The sequence below is a fragment of the Marmota monax genome, unplaced genomic scaffold (genome assembly GCF_021218885.2).
Source record: "Marmota monax isolate L192 unplaced genomic scaffold, Marmota_monax_Labrador192_F-V1.1 WCK01_AAM20220418_F8-fsc00168, whole genome shotgun sequence".
NCBI classification, from domain to species: Eukaryota; Metazoa; Chordata; class Mammalia; order Rodentia; family Sciuridae; genus Marmota; species Marmota monax.
In genome coordinates this window covers 2,659,603-2,680,334 of record NW_026692492.1, presented here as the reverse complement: position 1 = coordinate 2,680,334, position 20,732 = coordinate 2,659,603, and the positions used below count along the sequence as shown (strand labels likewise).

Below are 20,732 nucleotides of genomic sequence, written 5' to 3'. Positions count from 1 at the left end.
ATGTGAAGTCCCTGCCTTCCCCAGAGTGTAGAAAACTGTGGTAAACCCTGGGCTCGGGGCCTCTCAGCATAACCAGTTGCTGTGTGCACGCGGAGGACCGAGCTAGCTTGCAATAAACACCTCTTTGCTGCTTACATCGATCTTGGTCTCTGGTGGTCTTTTGGGGGTCCTTAATTCAGTCATAGGCATGCATGTAGAGGGCAAATTGTATGTATGTTTGGTGTCATCTGTGACTTTGTTACCGCTGTTGACCAGTGAGTTCTTGCTTCCCCAATGTTGAAGAATAACACCAGAGAAGCACTCCCAGGCAAGGTCATAGTGGAAAATAGAAGTTTATTAAAGGACTGCAGAAAAGACTTCTCCTGGAGGAAGAAGGAGACCCAAGAGATGAAATGGTTGTCTCCCATTTTTTATAGCTGAAATCTTCATTTAGCTTTCCCGCATTCCTGTCACATTCCTGTCCTTTGTTCTGTCAAGGGTGGGGCACAGGTGGGCCAAAGGAGTATTCTGGGCAGGAATGATTTTTGAGTAGCATCTTCAAGTGTGCTGGGGACTGTCATTAACACTTCTTTGGGATGGGCTTTGGCCTTGGGCTTCTCCAGAACTTCATTAACATTCCAAGAGTTGTTCAACTTTTCCCGGAATTCATTCTAATCATGGCCTCCATTTTGGATCTTACTCCATACCAGACCTGATTTACCTAACTACACTGACTACCTACACTGACTACCTAACTTTAAATCTGGCTTCAACTTCAGGCATCTGTGGGTCTCATAAAATGTCAGTGAGATCATGGTCACATGCCGCCTTGAGACACGTAACCCCATTGCACAGGCTGACCTGAATTGACCTCTCAGGAAGGGTCCCCTCCCATGTGTTCAGTGGTTCAGAGGCACCAACATTTTCAAGAGAAGCCACAAGCCCACCTGCTCCTGCGTGGTAAGCACCATATCCCTAGATGCTGACCCAGGGCTCTCAGCTTCCTGGGTTTCAACTGATAGTTAAACCAGAAAGAAACAATAACCCTGCTCAGCTCGGCCCATAAAGTCTGCATATGAAACCCCACTTGGGGCACATATGGCCTGTGGTGTTGATACCGCTGGTTACTGGGGAGGAGTTCTACTCCCTCACACGTTGAAGTATGAACATTAGAGAAGCAAACCCAGGCAAGCACACAAAGCAGGGTTTATTTTAAAATGAGTAACATAGACTTCTCCCCAGGAGGGAGAGGGGGGACATAGCTGGTACCCTGGCATCACCAGAAGCAAGGTGTTCAGCCTTTCTGAGTCCTAGGCTTCCTGTGTTCTCCATTCCTTTCTCCCTTATCTTTCTCCCTCCTGCCTTGGTGACTAGGCCCAGGAATGCTTGGTGAGATGGCACAAAGGTGACAAACAGGGGGGCTGAAGGGGGAAGGGCAGGATGCAGCAGCCAAGGACACATTGACACCCTTATAGCTCCCCATAGGGAGGGGCAATTCCTGAGACAGGCTACCTTAGCAACAGGAAGGAGCAAGGGCAGGTTCTTGATAAGGGTGGAGGAAGGGCTCTGAAGGAATTTACAATTTAATCCCTCAGGGGACAGTCTTCAACTTGCCAGACTCACTCAAATTTGGCCTCCTCAATCAGACCTAACTCCATTTACCTGTCTATACTGACTGCCTGTCTATTTCTGGCTTCAGTATCTACCCCTTCCTGGAAAGTAAATACAATTTTATTTTTTACTCTTAACTTGAATTGGTGAAGTCTTGAATATCTTGTGCACTCGCCCAAATTCAGTCTACTTACCAATATTGCCAATGACAATGGGGAGGGGGGCTTACATATAAACAGTCACATTCCCCCAAGTGTGGAATAGTGGCCACATAACCATTGAGGGCTGAGAACTCAACTGTAGGTGCTCCCCCTACCTCCCCCACCCCTGGGCTTTGAATCCATGGCAGGGATACAGAACCCCTGGGCTCCATCCCCAGCCCTTTTTCTATTGTGGTACAAAGAAGGTGGGTGGGAGCATAAATGTAATGGGTTTGAGAATTAAACTCTTAAACTCCTTCTAATTCCTTAAGATTGGGAGCCATCTCGTCCAAAACTCATGAAAACTAATTTCTGTTTTACTATAAGTTACTGTGTTTTCTAACCTTGCTTAGAATGCCTGCCCATCCCTTGAAGTCACCCATACCTGGCTCCTCCTGAGCAGACAACAACCCTCTCTGAAACTTCAGTGGTACCCTTATGCTCGAATTCAGGACCCTCAAATCACCACCAGAGACCAAGATCCATGTAAGCAGCAAACAGGTGTTTATGGCGAGCTAGCTGGGTCCTCTGCATGCACCCAGCAAGTGGTGACGATGAAAGTTCCTGAGCCCAGGGTTTGCAGCAGTCTTATACACTCTTTGGGGAAGGCAGGGACCCCACATACATCATAGCATCTCTTAGCAAATCATCACACACTGTGCAAAAATCATAAAACAACTCTAAAACATAATTAGCATATTCACTGGTGGGAACAACTTGGGTAAGGGTGATTGGTTAGTACAATAGGAGGATTCCATTGAACTGATTGATTTAGGCCACAAGGGGAGTATGTATTGAACTACATGGTTTCCCAACATGTTATCAACCACCTTAACTACAGGGAGGGTCATCTGGCATCCCAGGTATTTTTCCTGTCTCATGCTCATTGGTGGTTGCTAGGGGGTTGCTATGGGTCCTCACCTAGCCTGACTGAGTCAGGGACACCTGGCTCTGAAGATTTCTCCTGTTATTTGCAGACAAACAACTCAGCAGGGTGGGTATGTACCTAGGAGTGCTCTGTGGGTCTTTCCAAGGACCAGGGTTCTTTGGATAGTCTTTGCTCTGAGGTAGAGGCTCCTTGTTCAGCACCTCATGAATTTTGATGTTGGAATCTGAATTTATTCCCTACCTTGAAATATTAAGCCATGTAGTTCATTAACCTACTGTCTGCCCTTGTGTTATGCTTGCCAAAATCCTGTTATCTGTAAGTTCTCAAGACACCCCTCATTGCATATTTTGGGCTGTAAAACTGAGTTCCTAGAGAGCTGGGTTAGTGATCTCAGAATATTTAATAGTCTAATATTGTCTAGTTCATTAAATCTGGAAAAATGAGAATTATATCTGGGTATCCTGAAATATTTCAACACAGTAGCATTAATCATCACAGTGAAACAATGAAACACAGATATATTCTATCTTAACTTTTGCCTGGGGCACACTACTGCTCATTGATGATGTGGTCCCATCTGTAAGTATGAATACCCAATACCTAATATAATTTAAATTTCTAATCCTGTCTAATCAACAACTGGTATATATTTTGGCCTCAGATTTGGCTAATATTTTCTGTTTTCTCTATTTCAATAGCATTCTACTGCAAATTGTTTTTACCACTGAAAAGACCAAATAAATTTTCAGACTACTCATCAGTCTTTCACAAATGACTTTGAGCAGAGACTCACAGCATTCCCCTTTTTCCAGGAGCACAGGTTTGATCTTAAATTGCTGACATCATCCTCCAAGGGTCCCTGGCACACTCCTTAAATACAGGAAAATCTGACATCTTTTAGGCTGCACTTGACCATGTGGCAACATTTTTTTTTTTCCTTATCAGTCTCACTTGATCTCCCCAGTGACATCATCTATAAATCAGAGACCTCCATATGGATTTCCTCCACCAAAAATCTCTAAGACAGGAACTCTTAGCACCTTCAGAGACTCCTGCACAGCAGAGGATTTCACAACCACTTCATGATAAGGAGACGATGGCCGCTTGTGAGACTATGAATTACTGAGATGTCCCAGAGCAGGAAGCTTCCCGTCAAGGCCCTTGCTATATCTATATTTTTAAAACCCATAAAGCAATATAATGTATGAGCCCATCCACCCATCATACAGTTTATGAAAACTTGTTGCCTAATGAATTTTTGTGGAGAGTACCAGAAATTGAGCTTAGAGGCACTCCACCACTGAGCCACATCCCAGCCTTCTTTTCTATTTTTTTTTTTTTTTTTTTTTTTTGTAGAGACAGGGGTTCACTGAGTTGCTTAGTGCTTCTCTTTCCTGGAAGCTGGCTTTGAAATCACAATGCTCCTGCCTCAGCATCTCGAGCCACTTGGAGTACAGGTGTGTGCCATAGCACATGGTGATTCACAAGCATTTTGAGAATTTCACAGTCTTTCATAAAATTATAACAACAGTTGCAATTTCAATCTGCTGCAGGCCTTCAAAACTTCTAGTATGCTATACCATTAGTAAGCCTCTTCATATTCATCTCAGTTTATTCCACAAAAGCATCACTCTACAAAAGCTTGTGGGTAGGGCTGGGGATGTGGCTCAAGCGGTAGTGCGCTCGCCTGGCATGCATGCGGCCCAGGTTTGATCCTCAGCACCACATACAAACAAAGATGTTGTGTCCACTGAAAACTAAAAAAATAAATATTAAAAATTCTCTCTCTCTTTCTCTCTTCAGAAAAAAAAAAAAGCTTGTGGGAAAATGCATACATGAAAGAAAACATGAGACTCAAGTTCCAAGAGGTTACTTGTTAAGGTGTTTGGTGCCAAATAATATCTTCAGTATAGCAAAGAATATTTTAATTCTCATTTAAATCATTGTACATCCTCCCAACTGGCTCAGCTACACACCCAAACACATCAGAAGGTGGCCCTCCACCTGCCAGCCCACATGCCAACTCTATTGCCCAGAAGCAGTAGGCATGTCCTCTCAGGAGATTCTGTAGCCCTCTCAGCAGCCTGATTCCTGCACTAATGTACTTACCAAGGCTGAACTCCTACAGAGAATGCCCGCACCCCAGCATAGTTGCATTCACTCCAGAGCTTCATGCTGGCCAGTAACAAGCCTGTAACTCCTGCCTTTGGCAAATGATTTATTACAAAGCAGTCCAGACTGCATCAAGTGCTCACATGCCACTATGCAATATTTCTACTGAATCAAAGATGAAATATTAGAAAACTGCCAAACTGTCTCATTAGGTGGACAGAAAGTTTTCAGCAATCATGGGAGCTTCAAAAACTATCTTTTGAGACTAAATGCTGTGGGATAGCTTAAGCTGTATTTATTAAAATCAGAAGTTCCACAGCACTCTCTTTTCACCTTCCTTTCCAAATGAACACTATGAGAGACTCAGCAAATGGCTGGTAACAAAGATAACAGTGACAATCACTGATCTCTATCATGTTTGCCATCTTAAATATTTGGAGACAAGTACATAAGAAACTCTGCTCAATGACCACACAAGACCCATGACTCTTGAATATGTTGTGGGTGAGGTTTTTCTCAGGATGCGTTGAATCCTTAGGACAGGTGAGTGAATCCCTTAGCCTAAGCAGAAATAGCCCTCTCACAGCATGTACTGCAGACCCTTTTCAAATGCTATTTGGATCAATTCTAGGGATTGGCAAATTCAGGGGTTATTTTACTATTCTCATGCATATTTTAGGCACTGACAAAACAAGCAAATTGCTGTCAAAAAATTATTCCAAGTCAAAGCAAAAATAGGCCTTAATGTGGAACACCAAAGAAGGAATATTCAAACAAAAAATGATTGAGAGAAAAAAACAAAAACAAAAACACTGCATCCCCAAACCCTTTTCCCACTTGGTGGACTCATGTTTGGCTGAATGGGTTTTATAGTTACCTCAGACTATGACTAAAACCTTAAATTATAAATCACAGCCACACAGAGATGACACAGTTCTTCCTGGTGGCATGTTTCAGGAAGCAAAATACAAATAGGTACACCTGCAGAGTCTTCCCTACAGTGGCCAAGGACAGGTCAATGGAGGTCACTTAAACCACATGCTGGCAGCAGATCAGAACGCAGGTTCTTGCTGGATAAGCTCTTTCTTCTCTTGGCTGAATACTGAGATAGGGGCCAAGTATACCAGGGTTCCACAGAACAGGGGGGGATGCCCACCTGTGGCACACACCAGGTTGACCCTGGGGCCTAGTGTAACAAGGCAGCACAGCAGGGGGAGATGCCATACCTGCAGCACACACCTGGGTGACCCTGTGCAAAGAGAGGGATGGAAGGAGCCCCACGATAGGGGGCATGGTCCCTGGTGATCACCAAAGCCACCAGGAAAATGAATGTGAGTGTGGAGAATGAGGGGACTCTGAGCTCAGGCAGTGCAGGGAAGAAAGTGACAGTGAAGAGCAGATCCAGACACGACTGGGTGGTGGTGGCACAGGAAGGTCATCAGGCCAAGAGTAAATGGGCATCTGTGCAAGTGCCTCCAGATCCCAGGTCCAGTGGTTTCCAGGCCTTCTTGGTAGAATGACCACATCAGAGCATAGCAAGGACACCAAGAAGATTATGGCAACATGCAGGACCCCCTGCAGCACAGGGCAAACACTGGAAAGCAGGACTCCTGGGAATTTATTGGCTGTAGTGTTGAGAATGGTATTGCCCTCATGAGTGCTGACCAAGTCCGGGGTGCTGCACCCACTGTGGACTTCACGAGGGCCATGACCACTGGGTAAGAAGATTGCAGCTCTAAAGTGTCTGGAAACCTTGAATTCAGTGCTCCTGAATTCCCACCAGAGACCCTGTTGTATAATTTCCAAACAAGAATTCCTGGCTATGACCTGGGATATGTTTTACCAGTGGAGGTCCCATTAATGATGTGGGGCAGATGAGGCTGGACACCCAGGGAATATTCAGGGAGCCAACTTACTAGCTGCAGGACTTAGAGGGGTATTCCTAAAATTTTCTGGACCTCGAGTTTGAAATTTCATTGTTTACACCCAGTGGGAGGGGGTGGAGGTGTACATTGTTTCTAGGAGTCTATATAAAGTTTTTTTTTTCTTTTTTAGTTCACAGAAAGTGCTTTTTGTACCATTTGTGAGATTAGTCAGAGGTTTTCTAAGCATTACCAGAAAAGGAGAAGTAAGGTCATCAAGTCTGAGTTCTAACCCACTTTGAGTTCTTTGCAAAATGTTTTCCTGACATTGTGTTTAAAGAAAACTATGGTGAGAATCTCTGGAGAAGCTTATTTAAGATTCTGAGGTGGAGAAGGGAGTGCCACTACTTTAGGACATCAGACTGGGACCCTCCTTACCTTGCCTTTGGTCACACACTGTGTAGGAAAAAAATCATCACATGATATTCTCAGGGTTACTGAGGTACCCTAAACACAGAGAGAAGTCCAGCCTGGATTTTCTGGCATATTCCACCTAATATTAATCATGAGGAGAGAAGCTAAGTGGATGTCAGTTTTTAAAATTCACTGATGTCAAGAACCTTCAAGAAGAAAGGGACTAGCTGCAACTGTGAAATAAGGACTTGTAGTGCTGCATCTACTGACATGGACAGTAATGGGGTCCACACACACAGAAGCAGCAAACTCACCACCTGAGATAGGGGAGTGCTAGGTGTTAGAGCACCTGCCTATCATGCACAAGGCAGGATTGGGACCCTGGCACCAGAAAAGGGAAAGAGAAAGAAAGCAACTCAAGTATTTTGAGAAGGTGCCTTTTGAAGCAATAAATACAAATGACATTTTTTTAAATGCTCTTTAACGTGCCTATATACAACACAACACATGAGACTTAGAACAAGCAGGAGTGACACAGTGGTGGTCCCAGAGTCATCCACAGACCGAACAGGCATTAAGAAAGAGGCCAGCAGCAGGACACACAAGGGCACAATTCTATGGTCCAGCTGCAAGAAGGCTGAGGCAGGCTGAGCAAAAGTTCAGGGCCAGCCTCAACCCATCTCAGAAAACAACAAAAGAGCTATGGTGAAGCTCAGTGGTGGAGCACTCCTGGTGAAATCTGAAGGAGGGAAGGAAGCAAAGGGGAAAGGAAAAGACATTTCACCAATCTGTACTTAAGGCTGGAGTGGAGAAGCCTCAACTAACATACATAATCTGTAATAAAACTTTATAAAGACACAATTAAATTGTGAAGTCAGAAAAGAACAATTGATTTTGAGAAAAAAAAAATAGTGGGCAGCAACATTGTGAGAAACGTCAAAGAAATCAATAGTTGCATGACACAGTGAGGATGAAAGCACTGCACTAGGGAGGGTATGTACAGAAAAAGGTGACTTGATCCCGTGTATGTGTGTGCACATGGGTGTGAGTGTGCATGTGTAGGTGCCAAAACTCACCTCCCAGGTGTTTGCTTTTGTCATTTCACTTGTGCTCTAGAGAACATGAGCACCAGGCAATGTTCCATAGCCCCCGTGACTCTGCAAAGTTGTTTAGCTCATGCCTGGTGCACAGAGGGAACAATAAATTGTTTTTAAAAAATCTGATAATTACACACTGTGATTACTTAAATTTCATCCTATCATAAGGTCTTAATAGAAATAGTCTGTTCCCTTAAATATTTGAACAGACCTTCCACCCTGTTTTTAACAAAAATTATCTAAAATAAACTTTTTCCAAATGGACTTCAGTTTAGTCCAACCAGACTAATAAAAATTTAGAGTATAAGGTGTGAATTAATGTTCTGATGATGCTCAGAATCATTCTAGAATCTTAGAAATTGAATGGCATTAATATACATAAACACATTATGTATGTTAAGTAATTCTTGCTTCTTAACCAGTTAACACTTGGAAATTCTACACAAAAAGGCACATTTTGATTTACATCAGGGTTTCAAGAAACATCCAGGAGTTGGGCATGGTAGCATGTCTGTAATCCCAGTGGTTATAGAATGAGGATCGCAAGTTCAAGACCAGCCTCAGCAACATACTGAGGCCCTTGAAAAGAATTTACCAGGATCTTCAAACAAAATTAAAAAATAAAAATATCTAGGGATGTGATCAGTGCCTAAGTACTCCAGATATGATGATAATGGTGGTGGTGGTGGTGGTGATGATGATGATGATAATGTTTATTATGGCATAATATGTGAGAGATGACTACAGATGAAAAAAAAAACTTAAAATATAGAAAAATTAAATCTAACAAGAAGAGATATTTAACTGGGAGAAACATGTTGCTTTCACATCTTCATGCTGAAACAATCCCTACATCCACTCCAGGGTGCACCCTCATTACCTCTAAATAGACAAAAAAGAAATGAAGGCACACACCCTTTTTACACATACAGTGGTTTCCTGAAAAAAAAAAAAAAAATGTTCCTTGCTGAAGGGGTTGAATGACTAATTCCAGTGAAAAACCGGGCTGAGATAGGGGATCACAAGTTCAAAGTCAGCCTCCCCAACATAGTGAGGACCTAAGCAATTCAGTGAGAATATGTCTAACTATTTGAAAAAAAAATTAAAAAGAACTGGGATGTGGCTCAGTGGTTAAGTGTCTCTGAGCTGAATCCCTGGTACCAAAACAAGTAAAATAAAATAAAGTAAAAAAAATTCCCTCAAGTTTGATGAGTAAGTCTAAAACAAACTGGAACAACTGAAGGTCTCACCACATTTTTATATACAAGGCTTTTCTCCATAGTGAGTTCTCCCATGATACTCAAAAAGAACCTGGAAAGGTGAAAGTTCTACCACATTGTTTAATAGGGTTTCCCTGATGTGAATCCTTTCATGTCTTTGGAGGAAACTGTGAAAGCTGCATACTGCCCCACATGGCTTATCCACAGGATTTTCTACAGTCTGAGTCCTTTCATACAACTGAACAAAACTGGAACACCTGAGCCCTTTGTATTTCTTATTTGCATACAATTTATTCATTTTGACATGAATCTTTCAAGAAGAATCTTCCCAGTCCTTGGAAAAAAAGTGGGAAAATTAGAAGACTTCCCACATTTATCACATTCTCAGGGCGTCTCTCCATGAGTATTTTCATATAGGAGAAGGAAAGCAGGGCTGGGATGGAAGCTAACAGGATGTATCAATCCTCCACATTCTGAGGATTCCCCCCTGCCCCAGTGTGAGTGAAATGGTTTTGAAGGCACCAGGGAAAATTGAATGATTTTCCAAATTTTTTACATTTAAAGCATTATTCAGTTAGATGTGGTCATGTATGCCCTTAATCCCAGAGTCTTGGGGAGCTCAGGCAGAAGGATCACAAATGTGAAGCCAGACTCGGCAACTTAGGAAGACACTAAGGAACTCCTCAAGTCCCTGTCTCAAAATAAAAAGTAAAAGGAATCTGGCTCAGTGATGGAGGGCCCTCAGACTAAATCCCCAGTATGATTTATAGATAGATAGATAAATAGATAGATAGAGAGATTGATTCATTGTTTCTGATATGTAGTACTTTCTTCTCTTTGTGACAATACTGATTTCCCACATTTCACATTCAAAGAATTTTTCTACAGAAAACTGACTACATGTTAAAAGTGAAACTTTATTAACAGAAGACTTTGCCAATTGTTTTCATGAGTACAATTTCTCTGCATGATGTGTTCCTTCATGTAAATGAAGCTGAACAGATGTAACAAAGGCTTTTCCACATTGCTTCCAATTATAGAGCTTCTCTCCAGTATGTGTTCTTCCATATCTTTGAAGGTCACTGGAACTAGCAAAGGCTTTGCCACAAAGCTTACACTCATAGGGCTTCTATCCAGTATGAAGTTTTTCATGTGAGTAAAGGCCAGAGGACTGAGTGAAGGCTTTTCCACACTGCTGGCACTCATAGGGCTTCTCTCCAATATGTGTTCTTCCATGAATCTGAAGGTAACTGGATGTAGAAAAGGCTTTTCCACACTGCTTACATTCATAGGGCTTCTCTCCAGTATGAGTTTTTTCATGTGACTGAAGGTAACTGAATCTAGCAAAGGCTTTGCCACACTGCTTACATTCATAGGGCTTCTCTCCAGTATGTGTTCTTCCATGTCTCTGAAGGTTATTGGAATTTGCAAAAGCTTTGCCACACTGCTTACATTCATAGGGCTTGTCTCCAGTATGTGTTCTTCTATGAATCTGAAGGTAACTGGATGTAGCAAAGACTTTGCCACTCTGCTTACATTCATAGGGCTTCTCTCCAGTATGAATTTTTTCATGTGACTGAAGGTCAGAGGACTGAGTAAAGCCTTTTCCACACTGCTTACACTCACAGGGCTTCTCTCCACTATGTGTTCTTCCATGAATCTGAAGGTTACTGGATCTAGCAAAGGCTTTGCCACACTGCTTACATTTATAGGGCTTTTCTCCAGTATGAGTTTTTTCATGTGAGTGAAAGTTACTGGATCTAGCAAAGGATTTCCCACACTGCTTACATTCATAAGGCTTCTCTCCAGTATGTGTTCTCTGATGTATTCTAAGTAAACTGGGATAAGCAAAGTCTTTTCCACATACCTTACATTTGAAATGTGCATTCCCCTTGTGTGGGATCTTGTGCCTTTGAAGACTTGAGTGTGAAATAAAGGATTGACCACCTTGTTTACATTCACAGAGTTTCTCTCCAGAATAAGTTCTTTCGTGTCTTCTAAATAAAGAAGAGAAATGAAAGGTTTTTCCACATACTTCACATTGAAAAGGTTTACCTCCACTGTGTGTTCTCATGTGTCTTTGAACACCTGTGGGAGAAGATGAGGCTTCACCACATTGTTGATATTCATAGCGTTGCCACCCAGTATGAGTATCTTCATGTCTTTGAATGTCACTGGAAATGAAGACTTTCCCACGTACTGTACTTTCATATGGTCCATCTCCAGTTTTTGTTAACACTTGTTTCTGAACACTTTTGAGAGAAATCAGGGATTGCCTATACTGTTTAAATTCACATGGCTTCTGAGATGTGATCTGCCTATGAAGGAATGAAGGGCATATGAATTCTTTGGCACACATATAACAACCACAAGGATTTACTCTAGTTTTCTTTTCTTTTTTGAGAGAGAGAGAGAGAGAGAATTTTTAATATTTATTTTTTAGTTTTCGGCGGACACAAGGTCTTTGTTTTTATGTGGTGCTGAGGATCGAACCCAGGCTGCACGCATGCCAGGTGAGTGCACTACTGCTTGAGCCACATCCCCAGCCTGGATTTACTCTATTAAAAGTTTTCTTTGTCCAGTAAAGAACTGGGATCACATTGAAACTTTCCCCACACTATCTTCTTGGCCGTTGAAGTTTACCATATGGCTTCTTTGAAGAATGACCAGCACATTATCAATGCTTGATTCATTCATGATTTTATACTTATTTGTAGGTCCTAGGCTTACATTACTACCAACATCAGGTAAAGGCTAGGTTTCCTGATATGTTCAAATTGCCTGAAAATCAAGAGATTGAAAGGAAACAATCCTTTGCAATGCAGCCTCTCTATGGTGATTATCCAAATAGTGATATTCACATGCAATTTCATATATTTTTGGCATGTCAAGTACTTTGAAAAGACTGAATATCTGTTACAGCTAAGTATATATTTCTGGGAAAAATATTATAAGAATAAATACTTCTCAAATTGTGCATACTTCTTTGGTTGATCTGTTTTAAAAATTATATGCCATTCTCAGACTCCCTTAAGAATTTCTCTTGTGAGCACAATTACCTTAGAGTGCTCTCAGCCTTCACAGGAGGGAAAGATGAGTGAAAACAGGTGTCTTGGATACAGATCACATAATGATCCAGGCAAACTGAAATCCAGGTGGCCAAAGGCACTACATCCTCAATTTTGTAGACAAAAATCCATTTAGTATACAATCAAATGTGAAACACTAAAATACTTTTAATGAGCTCACAAGAAATTTCATGATATTTATTTATTTGTGGTTAGAAATATTTAGAGAAAAATAAGTAGGGATTGAACATAGGGCACTTAATGACTGAGCCACATCCCCACCACATATGCCATTTTGACACAGTACTCAATAACTTGCTCAGGACCTTGTGAGAGGCTGAGGCCAGCATTGAAATTTATGATTCTCCTGCCACAGCCTCCCCAGCTAAGGAGAATACAGTCATGCACCATTGCACCTGTGGAAACTTAGTTTTGCAAAAGAGCAAGTTATACAATTCTATACTGATGAGAATAAGGGAAAAATTAAAAACTCATAGCAAAATGACAACTGGGAGCCTGGAACCATCTCAGTACTGCCATGAAGTAGAACAGAAATGGAAACACAAGCAGAACCATCAGAACAATGTCATCATGCCCCAAAGCCCTGAAAGGTTCCCAACAGCTACATGAAGCAGACATAGAAGAATGCAGAGCAGCAAGCATGGTGTGACCTTCACTAGCCCTTCAGACTGACCCTCTCTGATGCAGGACACTGGCCTGAAATCTCAGTGTGAGAGCCTGGTCACTGGCTCCAGACCACATGCAGCACATCTTATCCAAGTTTAGGCAATTCCTACTAATATCACCATGGAAATATCTTAATGTCTTAACACCAACTCTCACTCATCTACGTCAGAAGTGATCACTGTGAAAAATCAGCAGGAATTCATTAGAAGGATTCAAGTAAACAAACAACCTGTGTCTGGCAAGAACAGCAAATTATTGTCTACCCACAACCACCACCTAAAATTTGATCAAGAAATCTTCAGAGAGTTTCTTTTAGAAACCAGGTTTCAAAAACACCCAGGTTCAGGAGGCTGAGGCAGGAGGCTGGCAAGTTCAATGCCAGTCTTAGCACTTATTTAGGCCTTTAGGAAGTTGGCAAAAGCCTGAATCAAAGTTAACAAAAAAAGTTAAGGGGAAAGGTGCTGGGGATTTTGTTCAGTGGTTAAGCACCTGAGGGTTCACTGCACAGTATGCTCCCCCAAATAAAACCACTGAGATTTCTGAGGAAAGAAGGAAGCTCACAGACTAGGAGGAAACAATTCAGAGAGGTCTATGACACTCATGCTCAGCAGTGGTTGCTCACAGGCTGGGTTCTGCAGAGCAAAGGCACAGCAGAGCTTTAGACAGCACCACTGTGTGTTAAAGCAGAGGACCCAGCACAACTACCCACAAAAACCAGACAAGTGAGGATTTGCTGTTTCTACTCTTCTTCTCTAGTTTCTGGTGTATGGAGAAATGAGGCCAGGGGACACTGAGATCTAGCAGCAATACTTTATTGGTGGCACCACAGCCCAGAAAAAAAATTTCCAAAGCCTGAGCCCTGAGTACAGCAGGACTTTTACTTTTATACATAAAAACTTTTGAGGACATCCAGGCAAGGGAGCTGGGGCAATACATTGGAGGGAGAATTTTATATTTCTTATGTGAAAATAAGCTTGTCAATGGCCTAAAGACTCAGCTCAGACATATTAGGGACTTTTACTATGCTCAACCTGAAGAGGGATTGTTCTTTCCCTGCTACTTTGTTGGCTGCATGTGCTACTGCATTACAGGTACCTGAAGCTGCTGCTAGCCTGCATGGTGAAATGTTAGAGAGCACAGCTCCTGGGTGTCAGTCTGCAAATCCAGAGCCTGCCATCTCTGAAACTGGTAAAGTTTCCATTCTGTTCAATGACCCTAGCATTCAGGGAAATCTTTCAAAAGAGCTGAACACAAAATATTTACTAAACATAGCTCATAGACATAGTCTCTATACAAAGGCATGAAGCCTTCAACAAGCAGGACCCACATTATAGGAGAAAAGAAAGAAACACATTTTTTTAAGTTGTTAATGGAACTTTATTTATTTGTATATGGTGCTGAGAATCCAACCCAGTGCCTCATGCATGCTAGGCAAACGCTCTACCACTGAGCCAGAACCCCAGCCCCAAGAAACACACTTTCATTCGCTTATCAAAAAAAAAAGTACAAAGAATACTGACATACAGGAAAACATAACTCATGAATGGAAAATAAAACATATGAAATTGACCATTCTTGAGTAAGATAAGACTCCAGAATCCCTGGGCTAAATCTCCTATTCATTTATTTGTTTATATTTTGTACCAAGGATTGAACCAAAGGTTGCTTAAAAAATAAGCCACATCGACTGCCCTATTTTAATTATTTCTATTTTGACAGAGGAACTCTCTAAGTAGTTCAGCACCTAAGTTGTTGAGGATACCTTTTAACTTGGGATCCTCCAGCCTAAGAGTCCTGAGCTGATGGGATCAAAGGGATATGCCACTGTGGTGGCCCTAGGCTAAACTTTTTTTAAGTGTCTTAATTATTAGTATGCATGCACCTAAAACAAAACCAAAATACATCAGGCAGAGACATACAAAAGTTCCCAGGACAATGAAGAATATACTGCTACATTTGGAGACATCACCACAACTCAGTCAGTCTGTGACCATGTAGCGGAGCAACAGACAGGAGGGCTTCACTGGACATTAGTCAACAGTGAAAAACACAGCCTTCTCAGAATCACAGTAAAACTCCCCAGAACCTGCCCCATTCTGAGCCATAAACCTCACCTCAACAAGTGTGCAATGCAAGTGAAATCCCAAGTATGCTCAAAGAAGATGAAAGTTCAGAAATGACATCAGAAGCAGCTGGAAAACCACTAAGAAGTGGGAGATGCAACACAGGACTCTAAACAGACACAGGAGGAAGAGGTGACTAAGGGGCAAACTTGACCATGTTGAGAAAAATAAAATGTACGAGTCCAACATGGGAAAAAAAGCATGGATGGTGCACTGGGGTCTCTGCAGCATCCAAAGCACATTCCAGAAAAGAAGAGATAAAAGCAACCATTGAACCTGGCATTTAAGGAAAGCAGAGAACGAAGAGCAAGGTAAGTGTAAATTAAGCACAGGCAGGAAACAGAGGGTGTTGGTGAAACCACAATCAAGAAATCAGCAGTCTGCAAAACCAAGTTCTTCATGAACATCAGCATCACTGACAAACTAATATGTGGCTAAGGAAACAGAGGACAGGAGTGAGGTTATGGCTCAGTGTAGAGAGCTTGCCTAGCACCAGTGAGTCAGTGGTTTCAATCCTTTCCACCACATCAAAGTAAATAAATATAACAAAGGTATGAGAAATACAATAACAATAAACAAATAAGAAAACCAAGGACAAAAAACTACACATTAGGATTAAACTAGCCAGTGTTACCATCCATGGGCTCTTCAACAATATCATGAACATGTGCTTCACACAAATCTGATAACTTAGAGGAACTGGTCCAATAATTTGAGAGAGACCACCTTCTACAACTTACACAGAGAGACAAATACACAAAACACATGAGCCCTTGCCTACTGAAGAAAATGACTCAATAAGTAATCCCATCAAAAAAGTGAAAGGTATGGCTCTTAGAAATCATACAGGCTGACACACACACTCCAGAACAGCCACCAATTTTATATTTTTTTCTAGAATGCAGAAACAGAGTAAACACTTTCTAATTTCTTTTGAGGCATATGCTACAATATTATCAAAATTATGAGGAAGCTATGAATTACTCCCATGATCATAAATGCAAAATACCTCCACAACATTATTCAACTGAATCAAAAAATAACTAAAAAGAACTATATGCCAAGTCCAAGATGTTGAAAATAATGGAGGCTATGAGCTGCAGGGAGGTGTATGATACTATGTTTAATTGCTCACTTAAACTGTCACCTTGAGGGGCTAGGGATGTGGCTCAAGTGGTAGTGCGCTCGCCTGGCATCCGTGCGGCCCGGGTTCGATCCTCAGCACCACATACAAACAAAGATGTTGTGTCCGCCGAGAACTAAAAAATAAATATTAAAAAATTATCTCCTCTCTCTCTCTCTTTAAAAAAAAATAATAAAAATAGTAAACATAATATGCAGCACTGAGAACAAGATCCATCTTAAAAAAAAAAAACTGTCACCTTGATTAGATTAGGAGATATGGATGTTTAATAGGCTTCTGGGTATGTCCTTGAGGGTGTGTCTAGGAGGGATTGGCATGTGAGATAGCAAAGTGGAGAAATAGGACACTGGCTTGGATGGAATAAAAGTTGGAAGAACAAGGCAGGAGCATCAGAGCAAGCTGGATTCTTCTCAAATGGCTCTTCCATTGCTGCTGTGATCACCTGAAAATATCAAAGTTCCCTTCTTCACTCTTTCAAAGCAGATTCTGCCAGGGATTCTCCAGGGAATTTCCAAAAGCACTGGATCACAGGCTAGGGTAGCACCATCAATCCCTCTTGTACTGCGCCTTCAGTATCTTGGACTGCACATCTGCTACTTCTCTAGCTCTCAAGTCTGCAGATGACCCAGCTTCTGGTCATGTAACACAATCTAATAAATATCCCTTTTGTAATTATACTTCCTCTCAATTCCTTTCATCTAGAGAACACTAATATACTATATAAGCCTACATTTGCTCTAAGAAATGAACTTTATTTAATAAAGAAGTGCATTAACTACCACACTGTGGAATATTCATAAATATATACATGAGAAACAATATTATATGCTGAATATCTTGTCCATAATAATGCAAGAGTAAAGGAAACAGGAAGAGTTATGTATGCAAATATCAAAACCATAAAGAAAAGCAGGGAAACTTATTTTCAATACTGTTTCCTTTTAGAGATTAATGGGTGACTTATCTTTAAAAGTCACTATAACTCCTGGTGTGGTGGTGTGCACTTCAAATTTTAGTAATTAGGGGGGTCAGGGCCAGAAGATGACAACACTGAAGCCAGTCTCAGCAACATAGCAAAGTCATCAGAAATATAGTGAGACTTGCTCTTAATCAAGAATGAAAATGGGGGAAAGAGGCTGTCACTCAGTGAAAGAGCACATGAGTAGCATGTGTGAGATACTTGGTTTGAAAATTAGAACTACAAAAAAAAAAATCAGCAAAATTAGGTAATCTGTACATCTACTACTAAAACAAAATTTAAAATATATAAATAAACAGAAATAAAAAACACTGGGGATGTGCTCAATGGTCAAATGCCTCTGGGTTTAATCCCTAGAGAAACACCCACCCACCAAGAAAATGCTTTCACAAACTTGAAACTGTTTTTTGAAGGATAACAAGAATGAGCAAGTCCCTGGATTAAATCCCAGCACTCAATACATAAGTAAATAAATCAATGATAGTCCATTGTCTTGGGCTGGGGAGTAAGCAAGAGTAGAGCATTTGATAACCATGCATGAGGTCCTGGGTTCAATGTGAAGAAGACCACAAACACACACACTCTCACACCCACAAAGAAACTATACTAAAATACATCTCATGAATGACAAAAATGATTATTATAGAAAAGGTACAAATGAGAAGCATAAAATACAATAAAATCAATAGAAACACAATATGATTTCTTACCAAGCAGATTAAAGAGACTGAACTTCCCCATGATCTGCAATCTCTGAAAAAAAAACCCTGAGCATGCTGTGAAATCCAGGGCCAGATGTGCTGTGCTTTTTGGTGAAGTTAAGAGAAACTACTTCTGAAAATGGAAATACCAGACCATATCTAAGATTAGTCAAAATCCTGTACAGATCACAATGACTGTAGACAGAGTATTTATGTAACTCCCAAATTTCATAAGCTAACAGTCCAGCTCCCAAAGGGGTGGCCCAAGGACAAGGCACTTTTTTTAATACCTGTGACTGAACCCAGAGGCAGTTTACCACTGAAATACATCCCAGTCTTTGAAGTCTCACCAAGTTGTATAAAGTCTCCATAAGTTGGTAAAGCTGTCCTCAAACTTGAAATCCTCCTCCTGCCTCAGCCTCTGAAGCAGCAAGAAGTTCAGGTGTGCACTACTGCAACTTGCCATAAATCTGGATTCTTAATAAATAGAAATGTATGTACTTTTCATAAATCTACTTCTTTCTTCCCTCTTTCATAATATTTCATCATTTGGTTTTGAATAAATAATCTTGGGCCTGAGATAAGTGAGCAGATCATTTCAAACTGACAAACGCAGAAATGGCTGATGCTGAGGGAGCAAACCTATTAGGCTCAAGGGTCAGGAAAGATCCCTGCCAGCTGGGACATTCTCACATCTGGTCATGCCCACTGAAACATTCCATGGTCACTCTCCCGGGAGACCTGGACCATGACTCCAGACTATGAGGCTTTTCAGGTTTGCACAGCACTGCATTGGGGTGTTTGGATTTTATCCTCTGTGAGTTTTTGCTCTTTCACACTGTGAGAGAATGCAAGGGTCAGGAATCACTGGTGACCTGGCCCCTCAGCACCAGCATCCACAGGCTGACTGGCCACCTGTCTCCAAGGAATGGGAACAGGGCTTGGGGAAAACAAGATCCTAAGAAGTTAGTTGTCTAGATGAAGCTTGTTCCAGGACACTCCTTAGGCCCAAGCCCACATCTGATTCCCCAAGAGGCTGTACCTCACACCTTAGGGTGTCCTCTAAGAAGAGCTGACTCAGGGCCTAAAATTCCTTGTACCATGCAGGGCACAGGACAGCTGCAGGCACATGGTGGCAGCCCGAGGAAAGGATAGTGGCTGTGAATATAGGACTCTCTGAGGTGTCCAAAGAAAACCTGGCTGAGAAAATCAGATTTGGTGTCAATACCTAAAAAAGATAAACAAGAAGCACAAGATTTTCGCAGGTGTGAACTGAAGTTCTCTATGAACTTGCTCTGTATCAATGAACCTTCAGACCACTTGACTTTGGGGAACTAGACCACTATGAGGGTATAAGACAGGGTTCTGTACGGTTGGCACAAATTATCTTGGGCTCTCTTAAGCTCTTTCAAAGCCAATTACCTTAATTTCTGTATTAGTCCAAAATTCTCCAAACAAATGAACTTCTAAGAATATACTACTAACCTTACCCAACATATAACCACCATCTCCCAAAGCTAACAATGTAATAACGGACCTACAGAAGACATTTCCCCCTTTTCACTGTAGCCACCCATCTGATGATCCTACCAATGCACTTGGTTAATGTATTCAGGCATAACTTTCTTTTACAAATGTTCTTGTCAGTCATGCACAGTGGGGCACAACTGTAATCCCAGCAGTTTGAGAGACTGGGTCAGGAGGACTGCTAAATTCAAAGCCAGCCTCAGTGACTTAGTGAGGCCCTAAGGAACTTAGGTGAGATCACATATCAAAAGAAAATATAAAAATGGATGTGGATATGGCTCAGTGTTTCATTACCCCTTGGTTCAATCCCTGGTATAAAAAAAAAAAAATGTAATCTCTTCCAGAGTAGGATACATACATCATTCAGGATAAGTTAAATCCATGTTCATGAGGATGGTCATTAATATTTGTGTCAAAATAAACTATTTTTTTCAGGTACAATGGCCAGTGCCTTTAATTCCAACAGCTTGACAAGCTGAGGCAGGAGGATCAGAAGTTCCAGGTGAGGCTGGACAACATAGCCAGATCCTGTCTGAAAATAAAATTTAAAAGGGTTGGGGATAAAGGGCAAGAGGATAAATCAGACATTATTATCCTATTTTCATAATGACAATATGACTGGTATGAATGGACATTAGGTACAACCAGAAAAAGGAGAAGTTACAGTCTATTTATATATGATGTGTCAAAATGCATTTTACTGCATTGTATAAGTAGTAAAAACCAAGTAAAATAAATAAATAACTTCTGCCAAAATCAACAAAACAAACAATCAAACAAATAAGGGCTGGGGATGTACACCAAGATTCAATATCCCTAGTACCAATAACCCACTGCCTTATTTCATTTAAAGCAGCTATTTACCCGAACACAAGATGTGCCAAGACTATTCTTTCCCCTCAAGTATGATATTCAGAAACAAAACAAGAGTGTTATTCTTGCCAGAAATAGTGGCACAGGCCTGTAATCCCAGCGACTCAGGAGGCTCAGGCAGGATGATCACAAGTTGGAGGGCAGTGTCTAAAACAAGTGGTAAAGGATCTATTTAAAAGGGGGGGGGGTTCCTGAGGATTTCACTGATAAACCTTCTCTAGTTTTGATCCCCAATACAAAGAGAAA

General features: G+C 41.3%; 2 protein-coding genes across 4 annotated transcripts in view; both read right to left on the bottom strand.

Moving 5' to 3' along the window:
- The window catches only part of LOC124092077 (zinc finger protein 709-like), an 84,358-nt gene that overhangs the window by 16,113 nt on the left and 47,513 nt on the right, over positions 1-20,732 (bottom strand). The window lies entirely within an intron of this gene.
- LOC131423167 (zinc finger protein 709-like) lies at positions 10,282-19,928 on the bottom strand. Its single transcript, XM_058579050.1, is given in 2 exon segments — positions 10,282-11,702; positions 18,096-19,928. A coding segment is annotated over 1 exon segment (1,128 nt). The 5' UTR covers positions 11,459-11,702; positions 18,096-19,928; the 3' UTR covers positions 10,282-10,330.